Genomic DNA, 14,899 nt, shown 5'->3' on the forward strand with positions numbered 1-14,899 from the left:
AAACCAATGCGCCTCCAGCTAAGAATATAAATAAATGCGTACCGAGCAAAAAAAAAAAAAAAAAATAAAATAAAATAAAAAGGCGCAAAAACATACATATCCATGCGGGGTTTCTAATTCGATTACGTGCGTACACACACTTCAGCGTTTTTTTGTGTGTGTGGAAAGATCGAGTTGTGCATATCTGGTGTGTCTTTTTTTTTTTTTTTTTTTTTTTTTTTGCTAAGCGATGATGAATCGATTGTCGTTGCGTACAACGACGCTCGTTAAGTGTCTTTCGTAACTAAAAAAAACGAAAAGAAGGAAGACGAAAAAAAAAAAAGCGCGTCTGTTGCCTCGATTTGTCCCGCAGCTTCCCTGAGAGAGAACTTTAAGGCTGACTCGTTCGCACCACTACCATGTTGTTTGTTACACTCACTTGCATTATGTATGGAATGGATGGGGAGGGGGGTGGAAGAAAAACGTTAACGAGCTGGTGGATGAAGAATGTTTTACTCGTTTTCTCCAGTCGATATTTTTTAACTGCTTTAACGTTCAAAAATGGGCTATAAAAATGCATTTTTTTTTGGTTTTGTTTTGGGTGGGGTTTAAAGGAGCGCATCGAATTTGTTTCTTTTTTTTTTTTTTCTTCTTTCCTTTCAAAATTTTAATGACGTGAAAAAATAAAAATTGGGCGCGTTATATAATCGTGCGGAACTCGATTCGGCCGGTCGGCATTTTCGAAATGAAACCTAATACGAATGTGAACATACAAAAAAAAAAAAAAAAAAAATTGTCATCATCCAGGAGAAGGAAGATGGGGGGAGGGGATGTACGGCTAAATATCAATTCGCTATACATGTACAAGAAATCCTTGGTTTAGTCCCATCAGATGCCGGCAACACGAACGGACCAAGGTCAACAATGTTGCCACGGCTTATAAGGTTCGTGTTTGTTTAAAGCTATAAGCTGTAAATGGTTAAACAAAAAAAACAAAAAAAAACGAAGCAGAGGAACTACTTTGCATTGGAAAAAAAAAAGAAGAAGAAGATAGTGAGAATGAAAGAATGGGGAAAAAAGAAGAGAGAGAAAAAAAAGGAGAGGAAATATTCTGATTATGTATGCCTGGCGCGTATAGAGGTCTCGGGCAGAAAAACTTCTTCGAAGAGCTCTACACACACACACACACACACACACGCAGAATGATGCGGAGGAAAGAAATAAAAATAGTTTTGTCGTGACCCTGCACTGTTGTTGTTGTTGGATGTCGGCGGGCGGCAACGGCGACATTCCCTTACACGCATTTGCGTTACCTTATTTTTTTATTTTTTTTTTTGTCCGCAACCACCGCAACAACAACCGACAAAAGAACAACCAGATGATGGGAAGTGATATTACAATGCAACATTTTCTTTCCCCTTTTTTTTTTCCAGAGTTTTATTGTTTGTTCTTTGGCGAGTACTTCTGTTCAATGGATTCGAAAGAAAAAAAAAAAAATACAAAAAACAAAAAGATGGACAATTTTTGTTTTTTTTTTCTTCTCAATGGAATTTAATCAAAAAAGATAATAATCAAGAACCCCCTGCTCAATTTTACCAGCCAAGCCCAAAAAAGGGGGGGTTTTTGATATAAAAAAAAAAAAAATTAAAAAAAAAGAAAAAAAGCTTGTAATAAAGGGCCCGTCTCATGTGATATAAATCACGGGAGAAGAGGCCAGGGTGGATAGCCATCTTGCATTATCATGACAGAAGGATCTATAAGTAGTCGAAAGAAAAACGACTGCGAAGATCATCAAAAGAGAGAGTTTTTTTTTTTTTGTTTTCTTTTAAAGAGGGGCGAATAGACGCAAATAGCTACGTACCTCTTTCTTTCACACACACACAAAAAAAAATTTAATAATAACGTACTGAGACCGCTACGAAAAAAGGCAATGCTATTTTGTATGGGGGGGTTCGTTCGTCTCCTCCCTTTCACTTGGCAAGGGCGGCGGAATTCTTCCCCCCCCCCCCCCCCCGATTTACATGTATGTTATTGGTCAAATATTTCAGCAACAAACAAACAACAAGTGGCTGATCGTTGTTGTAGCCTTAAAAACGTGGCTCGGCAACTTGTGCGTGCGTTTACGCCCTGACCGCAAAAAAAAAAAAAAAAAAAAAAAAAAAAAAAAAAAAAAAAATTAAAAAATAAAAACATCGCCAAGTTTTTGTGTTTGACGTTTTGCTGCGTGTGGGCTCACCGATTTTTTTTTTTTTTTTTTTTTGGTTTGGTTAAAGAGAAAGAAAAAAAAAAGGGGGGGGGGGATTTTTAAAGAGTACATTTATCGAACTTTCTCGTTCTTTGCGCACTGGTAAATGTTCAATGTTTTCCATGTTAGCCATTTAAGGATGAATGGCGGCGTAACGACTAAAATCAATAATTGAAAATGTATCCATCAAAAAAAAAGAAAAAAAGGAAGTTGATTGACGGTGTGCCCTCCCAGAAAAACGCAATAAAAAGAGAGATCCTTCCCCCTTTGATAAAAAAAAAAAAAAAAACTAAAAGAGATTCTCAAAAGGTATATCAATGGCTCAACAAGAAAAAAAAAAAAAAATACATTTTAATGGACAGGTAGGAAAGGATGGTCTCCTATAAGTTCTTTCCGATCCCCCCCCCAAAAAGAAGAGAGAAACACTTGCATTTTCGATTGAATGGCCCCGTCACGTTGTGACCTCGTCATTGATCGATCGATAGGGGAAACGCCCATTTCGACTATGCCCCGGCGTGTCGTCTTTTCTTCCCAACAGTCGACAATCGTCCCGGCGCAGTTGGGAATTAAAACCTCTCGATTTTGTGTCGCCCATTTGTCGTGACGATTTTTTTTTTTTTTTCTTCTTCTTCTTTTTGTGCTGTTTCACTTTGATGTGGAAGAAGCTTTCAGCGGGATTTTGCGTCTGTCATCGGCACGACCGTCTAATTAGAATGTTCGGCATCTCTTAATGCATCGATTACAGCCCACCCCTCCTCTCATTTATTTCGTGAAAAAAAAAAAAAAAAAAAAAAACGTGGGGGAAAGGCAAAAATTGTTCACACTTTTTCTTTTTCATTCGACATTTTGTCGAGTTGATGATTTTTTTCACAAAGTCACGCAATCTGATGGGGTTGACTTTCGAGAAAATTTCCAGATCAAACCTATCGCCGTCCCGTTTGATTTAGAATCGATTGAAACGACGGTGCCGCTAATAATTTTCACAAAAAAAAGATTTCGGGAGTGAAAGAAAGAAACGCTTCAAGCCATTTGACCACCGGTAATAGTCACATTCCGCCTACCGATGTTTCGCCTCCACCTTTCTTTTTCGTACGTCGTTTAAAAAAAAAAAAAAAAAAAGGAAGAAGAGAAAACGACGCAAGAAGAAAGTGTTTTAGATGGAAAGGGGCGCGGTATTCAAATCGAGTCGTTCGTTTTTTTTTTTTTGTTTTTTTTTTTGCAAAGTGGTCGGTCCCTCCTCCCCCATTTTTTGGTTATCTTGTTCTTTGGCTATAAGAACACAATGACACAAATAAACGAGAGCTATAAACAAATATGACTATTACACACGTTCGAAATGAGAGCAGAGAAGGGGAGCTTATCATGTACTGTTCGAACCGCCCCAAATCTGCTGTAAAACAAAAAATATAATACAGACAGCCAAATCGAATTTGTTTTTTTTTTTCTTTATTGAAAAAAAACAAACAAATAGAAAGTGAAAGGAAACTGATTGTTTTTTAAATCATTCGACAAAAAATGCGAGCATGAAAAAAGCCGAAACGTATCTGAACGTTATGCGCGAGCAAAAAGGGACGCCGGTAATAAAAAAGACGCACATGACCGCCGATGTAAACGAAATGCGCATTGCGTAATACGCGTACGAAAAGGAAAAAAAAAAGGCACGCGATTTGGATAATTATATGCACAAGATTCGTAGTTTTATAAATAGAACAACGGGTTCCTTTCAGCCACATTAGCAACTAAACAAAACAAAAAAATCCCAGTTTTACTTCACGCTCAAACCTTTAAGGAAAAAAATAAATAAATAAAGCGAATAATAATACCTTGAAAGAAAAATCGCGATCGAAATCAGAGCGGATCGACCGACATTTATGGATACCCGAAAAAAAAAAAAAAAAGATTTGTTTTTCCCTTCGAATTCGTGAAATTGAGAACCGATACAATGTCCCCGTTTTCTTTGCCAATTTTTCGCTTATAGTTCCTGATTCCATTATTACGCTTGTTCTTTTTCATCGTTCGGAAACATGATCAAATGTTATAGTGATAGTAAAAAGCAAAGGCGGATGTGGCGAACGGTCAATTCCTCGAATAACGAAAAATCTAGAGGTACAAATTCGGCGTAAAAAAAAAAGAACGCCGTGCCATCAAAGATGGAATTTCAATGTTGCGTGAAAAAAAAAAAAAAAAAAAAGAACTGTGATTATACGACCATCAAGAAGGGTGATGAAGAAGAATAGGCGTTTAAAGCCATCGACCTTTTCCCTTTTTTTTTTTTACGATGGAAACAAAAAGGAGTTTGATAAGACGGACCGAATCATCACCACGCCCGTGGAAGAAGGTTCTACGTTGAACAGTGTCGGTTTCAACAGAAAACACCAGCACACCCGCAGAGCGGCCAAGTGAGCGCGTGCGCGCACACGCTAAACAAAAAAAAAAAAAAAAGAAAGAAGGGCCATCGGAAATTTCCAAGTGAGCGCAAAAGAAATGGGTGGGATAGAGGGGAGGTGAAGGTGTAATATTGGCACCTTATGTTGTGAATCATGATCAGCCTGGAACGAATTCTTTTGACTGCTGTTGTCGCCGGTTTTTTTTTTTCTTTTTAGATTCTCAATGGCGGGAGGAGGAGGAGTGTTTCGGTCGGGAGTGATGGATAACGCGCGCGGTTGCAACTATCGTGGCGGACACGGTGACACGAACGCAACAAAAGAAGACACGACTGCAATTCTTAGAAGTGGCCCCTTTTTTCAAAAGAAATCCTCGACTTGGAAGAGTTCACGCGTTCAAACAGTCAAACATGTTTTCAGAATGACAACAAACAAACAAAAAAAAAAAAAAAATAAGGAAGAAAGGAAAATAGATTTAAAAAAAAAAATGTTTTTTTTTTCTGTGCTGGGTGGATTTCTTGTCTTCTCATTTTTCGCGCGTTGCCGAATTCACGCCAGGTAACAGAATCCGTTAAATCTACCCCCGCTGTATAAAATGCAAACAAAAGATCCCGATCGTGAAATATAAAAAAAAAAAAAAAAAAAAAAATGAACTCTGACGGATGTCTGACGTGGGGGCGGATTACACTGGACAGATGCTGAATCATACGCATTATGCGGTTTCGTGTTTCCAAATATATACCCCGCTCTACAATTGGCCAAACGAAAAATATGTACCCAACGCTTTGTGATTCTAATTGAAACGGTGGGTCTTAATATCCATTTCTTCCTCAACGTTTTGTTTGAAAGAATTTTGATTTAAAAAAGAAAAACGAAACTTGAAACCAGCAAATGGACCGTCTGGTTTTCCCGGTGACAAGGCCGAATGACAATTGACTTTTGCCCATTTCAACACAATACTTTGAATTTTTTTTTTCGAAGAAAATAAAAATTAAAAGATTCCAAAAGAAACAGCTGAATGATTTCTTCAAGATTATCGATATTAACAGCGCCTTCCCTCTGTCCGTCGTCGAATCCCTTTAACTTTATCCCTCAGTCCGTACGTAAATGAGAAAAGACCATATTAGGGATCCTAGTAGACGCTCTCTCTTGACACAGTATGTGTACACACACACACACACACAGACACACATATTCAAAAGTCTTTTGAAATCGGGAGGAGTACCTTCCTGCTAGGGTTGGTTGTATAAAAGAAAAAACGGGCCGACTGAAAAGCCGTTCCAGAACTGAAAAAAAGAAGAGGCTCCATCGCTATACAGTGAGAGTCTAGGCTAAATTATGTACAAGTTAAAAGAGAGGTCAGCCTGTTATGGACATGTACGTATGGACATTTCTTTACGAACCTTGGGACATATCTGTCTCGATCTCTCTCGTGCCGTTCTATGTTGAAATTTATTCTTCTCTCATGAATAATTGAGGGAGGTTTTTAAAGGCTTTTTTAAAGAAAAAAAACAAAACAAAACAAAATTCCCTCCCACCACCACGCTACGTAGAAAGACAATTCCGATAGTTTTCTTCTTATCAATAGCCCAAATTCTATTTGTGTTTATTTTATTATTTGGTCAGCGTTGACGCAACCGCATCAAAAAAAAAAAAAAACGTGAAACCGCGCTGACCAAATAATAAGCCACTGGCCTTGTACATACACGCAACGTCCCAAAAAGAAAAAAAAAATGTCGCCTGTCGTTTTCTTTCTATGAAATCTCCGGCCAATGTGGCGTCGACGTCGCATTAGTTATCCTGGCTAAACAGATAGTGGCCTTATGGAAAAGTACGGCGATGAAAGTGAAAGCGAATCAATGCGCTATACCAGTGAAAAGGGAGGGGACAATAGCAGCCCACAAACAGAAAAAACAAAGAAGAATGTTCATTGTTAAATATACTAGGAGAAAAAAAAAATAAAAAAATAAAAAGGGGTTGAGATGGGGAGACACAATTTCTTGTGAGTCGTGTTATTCCCGCCCGCAGATGGATATACGGCTTGCGCACACGCACGCACAACGAAAAGAAAAAAAACGCATATCGCTTTCACTCCCAAGTCTCGCGTTTCAAAAAAAAAAAAAAATCGAAAAGAATAGGACAGAAAGATGGGAAGGAAATGTTTTAAAACAAAGCGAAACTTCCACTAGTGCCAAAGAAAAACTGGGGAAACGAAAGAAAAATTAAAAAAAAAAAAGCGGATGACTCACCTGTTGTTATCCGAAGCTGAATATGTATAGTCCTAGTTTTTCGGCATTTTCTTTAAAAATGACTTTTAATTCCTCCAGGTGGGTTCCAATAAATAATGTACATCTCTCGTGCGCAGTCACGCTCCCGCGACCTGCCAGCAAACAAAAAAATAAAATAAATTGAAAATGGAGTTTAAAGAAAAGAGGTAAAAAAAAAAAAAAAAAAAAAAAAAACGAAATAGAAAAATCACATATTATTCACTAGGTTTTTGACGATTGCGGGGGGGAAGGATAGAAGAAAGAGGAAAGCAAAAACAAGGTAGCTCCGAGGCAGAAAATATTATTAGCAGCCCCGCCAATCCGATTGTGATTAACATGGCAAAAACGGATAATGATAACCCGTGGCATAGTTCGGTCGCATAAGGTTTGGTGTGTCTCTCCAATTTTAATTGGATCGCTCTACAAATGGAATTTGTAACTGAAAGATAGAGAGAGAAAAAACAAGCCCAGCCATAATGAATAAAATTAATGAGGGGTCCATAGCGCGGCCCTTTTTCCTTATTGCAAACGCTGATAATAAAATACGAAACCAAATATGTTTCTTTTTCGCCGTTTCTAATGTCGCATTGTCTTGTCTTTCCCACATCTTGCAAGATACGTGAAGACTTTCGCCGTATTTGCCTAAAAAAGAATATTCTAGCACATCCTCGATGGCAGTGGATCCGTTACCCATTTCTAATCGATTGAAGAAGCATCGATTAACATGGCCGCAATCAGTTCTCGCACGCTGGTTGCCCTACTAAACTTTAAATACGATAAAAAAAAAAACTAAAAAAAACTGTGACACGCAAAATGCCCCCCCCCCCCCCCCCATTACTCCGTTTTAGCATAAACCTTGTGCGGATTGTAGCAATGGGAAGTAATGGTTCGTTGTAAATAAAACAGGCTGATAGTTGTCCTCGACGTGATGTCGTAGAAAGAAAAATAAAATCCCCTTTTTTGGTTGGTTCCACAAAGTTCATACTTTGTGCATCCAATGAAGCTTGACGGAGTAAGACGAAGACGACACTTTGCAGAAAAGAATTTTAAAGAATACGTAATAATAAATTTTTAGTTTTTAAAAGGAAAATATAAAAGGAAAGATGCAAAATGTAGGAAGAATCGGCCATCTAGTGGAGAACAGAGGCACGATATCCCGGCAAGAAAAAGAATGCATCGAAAAAAAAAGTAAAGATAAAGTCTTTTTTTTTTTTCTTTTAGAACGAAACATATGACTAGCAAGGAAAGCCAATCGCGATGGTATTCAACAAAAAGGAGGGAAACAATGCGTCTGGATCAAGCCAAGTCCATTACCTATCCCTTTTAAGGTTACAAAAAAAAAGAAGGAAAAAGGGCTGCAACGTCGCCACAAGCCTAACTAAGGACTGACATCGCATGTCGTGTTGATTGCGGAATACAAGGCATATTGTGGTGCGTATCGTGACTCGGGATTCACGAAAAAAATAAATAAATGAGGAGGACGGGAGAGGAGGAAACAAAAGCAAAGAAAAAAAAAAAACAACAGGGGATGGAAATAGGGATAGAGAAAGACTTCCATTTTCTGCGAGATATCCAATCGACCTACCCACTCGCAATCGTACGACACATCGTGATTTCCATTTCCCAACATTCCGGACAAAAGACGAAGTTTCAATGGAAAGCATTATATATGTAAATGTAATAAGTAATCGTTTCAAGAAAATGTACGAAGTGCACGCGAATCCTTCAAGGCAATTTAGCGTAATTTTACAGTAGTGCATTCGCTTTCTGGCTCTCTCTCTTTCTCTTTTCATTATCTCCTTGAAACAATGCGCAATCAAAGTCAAAGGAACAGTAGGAAGGAATTATCGTACATGACATTGATTCAATCGTGGCATTGTTACACATCCATCGCGTTCTGAATCGTTTGCGTCGTATAGCGAACTTGACTAGATAAAAAAAAAAAACAACCTCGACATAGTACGGCAGCAAACGACCGTGATGGCTGGCGTGATACGATGAAGGCACAGCGTTTGTTTTTTTTTCCCGGGAGAAAATTAAATGCATACAGCGATAAATGACAAGTTTCGAAATGCTTCATCAAAATGTACATGCAAGCTGGGCAATTTGTTTAACGGGAGAAAAAAAAAATGCATTGCATTATGCCATCGATTGACCATCTCGAGGATGGTCATCATCGAGGTGGACGAAATCTGCGACGATATCAACCGAGCGCTCCACATCCACTTGGACTGTGATTCGTTCGGTGCTGGTCGGTACTGCAGAGCGTGTGAGGGCTCTTATTCCAGCATTGATACCTTCGTGTTCACTGTCGCTGTAGGTGCTGTCCGACATGGTCTGGTAGCCGCCGTTGGGTGCCACTGGGGAATGCATTAAGTTGTTCTGCGAAGCGACGGGGACTAGCAGGGCCCTCTTCTCCTCATCCTTAGCAGCATGTCGATGTGGCCTACCGGCAACACGCCGCCGGACAGTCGCGCGAATAACATGAATGTGTTCGGCAACGTCACGGCGTACGTCCGACACGTCCCACATGTGAACGAAGGCAAAGCAACATCCATGTTGATCCTGGGTTAGATCAACATAGGGTTTGTATGAAAAGGAAAAATGGTGTGCCACAGATGCCAAGAACATCTCGATGCAGATGAGGAAGTTCTATTGATAAAAGATAAAGGAAAAAAAAACATTATTATAACGATTACAATCCATAGAGTTTGAGGTATCTATGTCACCTGGATTCCTTGTGGAGCATGTTCAACGTCGGTGGGTGAAAACCAGGATGTAATGACTCCAGTAAAAACTAGGACTGCAATTATGACCCCTTGACTTCATTGAGAAAAAAATATAAATAGAAATGGAGCCAAATATTATTGAATTGTCTACGACCTTATAAGTGAATGGACGGCTAAAACATTAAATTCAACGGCAATGGTTTTAAATGTATTGACAATCATACTTACAAGAACGAGAAGAAGACGACAGCTTTGATGCATAAGAACTTTCCGATAGGATTCATTGGCTGTAAGGCTTCTCGATATGCCCGATAAAAGAGAACCAGATGGTACATGGCGATAAACTGGGAAAGGTTGTTGATAGCTATCATATAAGGATAAGCCAAATTGGTGTGAAATTTTCCCTCGCCGTAAACGCCTGTAATTTCGCATATCCTGTTGGAAATGAATAAACACAGATCTTTATATTCATTAAAATTTATAAAAATTACACATTATACTTACACGGAAATCAATGCAGAGCAAGGACGGACAATAGTATACTGAAGAATTCCATGTTTACATCTATGAATCAGCTCACTACAAGAAATTTACTTTTTTAAAATACACCTTCTGTCTTCAGTTAAACTTAATTGTTACTTTACCTTCCAATAGGCCATGGTTTCAGACAACACAAAGGAAAGATGTGATGAATGTGTGTCTTGGTGTTTCGCAATTCAGCTTCTTCATGTACCTCTTGTTTAAGGTATGTCAGAAGAAACATCATGAAATTGTAAATCACCTAGCAAGAAACAGTTTGTTAGGTGATTTCCATACCGAAAGAACTTTAAGGATACCCACATAAGCTTCATAACATTCTCTGCATGTGTCCAAGTAAATGGCATAAGCAGGAAATGACAATCCAACCCACTGCAAAACAAAAGAAATTTAAATAACAGGTATACAAAAACAATGTTAAGTAATTTTAACAATGGAAACTATCAAAATTATTACTTACAGCATTTAACGCATAAATAGGCACCATCCATAAAATTCTAAAGTAAGTGGTAAACAAGTATTTTACAAACAAAACTTCGAAAAATTTCACAATACAGAATTACCTTACGATGTACTTTTGCATGTGTGGCTTGTTATAGTGAACTAAATGCTGTGTTATATCCCACAAGCTGATGGGAACTGCCAATAAAGTAAATAACCCACCAACAAGCCATACTTCGAACCTGATGCTGTACTCGTTGCTCTTCCATAACATTAAAACGAGAAGAGGAAGGAATATAACAATGATGATAAAGTACAAACACCTGTGTAAGAAAACATTCATTAAAATTTCAATTGAGCTTGAAAAATAAATTACGCGTTACATAACAACTGGTCGAATCCAAAGCCGCCATCGAGAGCAACATTTTCCAATAACACCACATGAAGGGGAATTTAATTCGTCATCCGTCATTTTTGTTTCGTAACTTAAACTTCGGTAAAATATATGCTGAATTACTCTACTATTGTCGATTACTCTAGTTACTTTCTATTTTCCAATCTATCATTGCAGTGTTTCAATTACGCAGCCTATTATAAAGTTGCGCCACAATTTCACACGTCAATGAAGATACATTTTGTATCGTCACGAGCCAAGATTAAACACTGAAGGAATCGGGGAAAGACAAAGATCGACATGCCACTTGCTAGTATCGTAGGGAGCAGCACCTACCACAAAATGAATCAGAATAATTATTTAGAAACTGATTTGCTTGTGGGAACATGCTCTATAGTTTCCAAAATTTAACGATTACAAAAATTTTAACATACTTAAAAGATTATGCTCATCGCCGCCTTGAAAGCAAACACACTTCTCGTGGAAAACTTTGCTTGCAGCACGCAGCACGTGTAGGACCCGACTAAATAAATGCTGGTCCCCTTGAATTCGCGGGAAAATTTTCGCGCCTTCTATTGTTTGCAAAGTTCTTTTTTTCTATTTCCATTCCTCTCGTTTGCTGTAAACAACTCCATCTCGTTTAACTTCCTTGACCCAACTAGGAACCGAGCAATGAATAACTCTTAAATTTATATTCGAAATTTTCAGTCAAGATCATTACGTTCATTGCAGCTAGTAATTTTTTCACATAAATGTTGTAAAACATTTTTGGTAATAACAAATTTACCTTTCTCAGCCAAAATCTAGCTTGCTTAGGTGCTTTTACACAAGCACATTTGGTGTTCACTGTAACTGTATTACTGTAAGACTCCATCCGCAGTATGTTAATCACAGATCAATCAATTCCACTCAGTAAGATTAATACTTTGGACTGCATTTTCTAACTAAAAGTAGGATGGCATGGTAATTCGAAGGGTGTAAAAGAACCAAACAAACGGACAAGTGCAATAATGTGAATGCAGCAATAAAAACCCATTTTCAGTCCAAAAAGTAATTATTACGGGGAATGGCCAAAATGTGGATACTAGTTATGGTAAAATATGATTTTTATGAATCATTTACCGATAATAGAAGGAATACGTCTGGTCAATTTGCCTGGACGAAATTTCGAAGAAAAATGATGGACCACTTACATTCAGTCCCTTTTTCAAGAGCGTGAAATTTGAGTAAGAAACCAAATTCATTTTTAGATATTTAAGGACATTCTACTACGCTTGCTTCAGGTCAAGCTTTGGCCATTTTTCTTCTTCTACCACACATGGGACTGCGGGCGTGGTATCCGGGCATTTTATTCCATACGGAATCATTAAAATCATTAAAAGAGTCCAGAAGTGCTAACATACCTAATCGTTTGTGCTATGTAGCTAGTGGAATGATTAGATGACGACTCGCAGATAAAAGGACAGATAACTAATGTTTGCGGACATGAGAAATATGTCGCGTAAATGAGACATATGGATCACATCCGTTTTGTGGGACAATGTCATGGAAATCATCGCAGGGATCTCCGTTCGAAGAGATTTTTGGTTGCAAAGCCAATTGTTTAAAACTCATTGGAATTAGATGCGCTGCCACCTAAAACCAATAGAATAGAGTTTAAGTTCATACATAATTTAATAAATATAAATTACCCCTTTTTCCGCTACAGAATCATCTTCCAGATCTCCGACTTCCTTCAGATACAAACTGGTCCCAAGAGTAACTTCAGTAAGAAGTGTTTCCATAATAGCTAAACGTAATCTTTTTAGCCAACAAACATTGAAAACAGCCCCTTCTACAAGGTGTTGTGGTAACGGACGTAGCTTCCATATAGCCTCATCCTCCTTCAGATACAAATAAATATCTTTAGTGCTGATGTATGTTTGCTACAATCTCTTTCACTGAACGACTGTGTAAAGTCAGTTATGAAACTTAAAATCATTGTAGTTACTCGGTTCTAATTTGTACTATATTATTTACCTTTTCATGTCCTTGTCTTTTCCTTGGATGATACATTAGGTTACTTGGAAGGCTAAAGAAATCACTTAAACATCTCGGAAGCCCTGGAACGAACTTACTAAAGCGACCGTATTTTTTCTTCTCAACTACCAACGCCCCCACCTGTCGTGTTAATAAAAACAAAATTTAAAAAAGACTTAATTTTGAGATGAAACAAGTAAAATTTTCATTAAGCTTACTTGCGTGTCGAAGACGTTATTCAATTTGACTTCATATTGATGGATAAAGGCATCCGACATAAAACGACAATCGTGGGTGACTTTCACAATTTTTTCATTCGTAAGAATCTTGGCTAGTCCTAGTTTGACTCCAGTAGGGCCTAAGCTGCACATATCAAAGAGGAAAGCATGATCGCTCATGGCTACACCGATCCAACATACAACACCAAATCGCCCAATTCGTATGCCTTCCATGCTTAACCCAATCACCGATTCCTTTTCAAGCCTGTCAATCTTTAAGCAAATATTTAATAAACAAATTCTGAACGCAACAGCAATTCAACCTTTACATACCACACTATTGTACAATTCATCGATTCCGTCGATTATTGTGTAATTTGGAAGTGTTGATGAAAAACTTGCATCTCCGTCTTTTGTGAATGGAACTTTGTTAGTTAATATATCCGTCTGTATGCTATTATTCAGGGTTTTTATATGTGCTGGGAGAACCTTCTGCATTACTAATGGTTGATTTTTTCTATCATTGCTAGAAGATGTCTGCTGTGGGGGTAAAACTGCACTACTTTTCTTCTCAATCTGAGTTAATAATAATAAAGGTTTCGTTTTCTTTTCATGATGAGGTGGTGATTTTAATGGCAACTGGCTGGAATTGGATGCAGGGTTGTCTGAACTTAATACCTCTTCATCTGCAAGTGTAACTAAATCACATATAAAAACAAAAAAATAAGAATACATTTCACAAGCACAAACATTTAATCTTACTTGAAACAATATCCTTGACATAAATTCGATATAGTTCAGGAAGTTTAGCACCAGTTGAAACTGCAACACCATTTACCAGAGACAATTTGCTATAATTGCTGTCCACATTACGAACATCACCAATGACTTTCCCAGTTTGTGTTTCTATGACTACTCTATGTCCAACAATTTTTTGCCCAATTTCACAGCTCATGTTTTATTATTCTTGTATGACGTGGCAGTGAGTAATCGTTAATCTTGCTTGGTTTGCTTGGTGGGAGCAGGATAGAATGTACGGTAAATATACAGACCAAGCATAAGGTGTAAAACAATTACTGCTATAACAGCAGACCATATATTGCACGAATGTGTTTCAAAACCCAGGATCCCTAAATACAAAACCAGTAGATGAGAAATATGTCATAATTGTTTGGCAATCATATAACATTGGTTTAGAATAACTTACCACCAAGGGTTGCTTTGCTGCCTATGAATGCTGCAACAGGAACCAAAAGAATAGCCAAGGAATAAAATAATACCTGCACAATAATTGTTCAGTCAGAAAGTCCTTTTAGACAACGTGAACGAGTGAACTTTACCGTTTGGAAAACAACAGCTTCCGATTCTTCAGCTTGAAGCTAAATTTTTATCAGCGAAATAGTTAAAACAGAACTTGCCAAATTTTTTTCTAATTGAACCAAAAATTTTATTTTGCATACCTTTTTTATGCCAGTCGCTGCTTGAGATGCCATATCAAACCAGATGAGGAAGAGGAAGGATAGCAAACACTAGTTTCGATTTTCGAACACGACGGCGTTGTCACGTGTTTTTTGGAGAACTCGCTAGTGCTGCTCCCCGCGTGATAATCGGAAACTAGCTTTCCAAATTCGTTCCAGAACTTAGAAGGAATCGCTATTTAGGCTCAAATGTATTTTCATCAGGGTT

The 14,899-nt window shown here is 37.9% G+C and overlaps 2 protein-coding genes across 2 annotated transcripts; both read right to left on the minus strand.

The window, feature by feature from the left end:
- Positions 1-8,537: 8,537 nt before the first annotated feature.
- On the minus strand, positions 8,538-11,290 carry LOC130687266 (transmembrane protein 184C-like). The gene is made up of 9 exons (XM_057510419.2): positions 10,966-11,290; positions 10,705-10,905; positions 10,602-10,638; positions 10,445-10,513; positions 10,249-10,385; positions 10,109-10,183; positions 9,833-10,039; positions 9,605-9,698; positions 8,538-9,527 (listed from the first exon to the last, which is right to left on the minus strand). Exons 1-9 carry the CDS (start codon positions 11,052-11,054, stop codon positions 9,015-9,017), a joined length of 1,422 nt encoding a protein of 473 aa, XP_057366402.1. The 5' UTR covers positions 11,055-11,290; the 3' UTR covers positions 8,538-9,014.
- A 981-nt stretch (positions 11,291-12,271) lies between these two features.
- On the minus strand, positions 12,272-14,792 carry LOC130687269 (piRNA biogenesis protein EXD1-like). Its single transcript, XM_057510423.2, has 9 exons — positions 14,674-14,792; positions 14,554-14,592; positions 14,421-14,493; positions 13,976-14,343; positions 13,547-13,911; positions 13,214-13,486; positions 12,996-13,136; positions 12,668-12,859; positions 12,272-12,611 (listed from the first exon to the last, which is right to left on the minus strand). Exons 4-9 carry the CDS (start codon positions 14,166-14,168, stop codon positions 12,447-12,449), a joined length of 1,329 nt encoding a protein of 442 aa, XP_057366406.1. The 5' UTR covers positions 14,169-14,343; positions 14,421-14,493; positions 14,554-14,592; positions 14,674-14,792; the 3' UTR covers positions 12,272-12,446.
- Between the last annotated feature and the right edge of the window lie 107 nt (positions 14,793-14,899).

Source organism: Daphnia carinata, chromosome 4 (genome assembly GCF_022539665.2).
Source record: "Daphnia carinata strain CSIRO-1 chromosome 4, CSIRO_AGI_Dcar_HiC_V3, whole genome shotgun sequence".
In the NCBI taxonomy this organism is placed as follows: Eukaryota; Metazoa; Arthropoda; class Branchiopoda; order Diplostraca; family Daphniidae; genus Daphnia; species Daphnia carinata.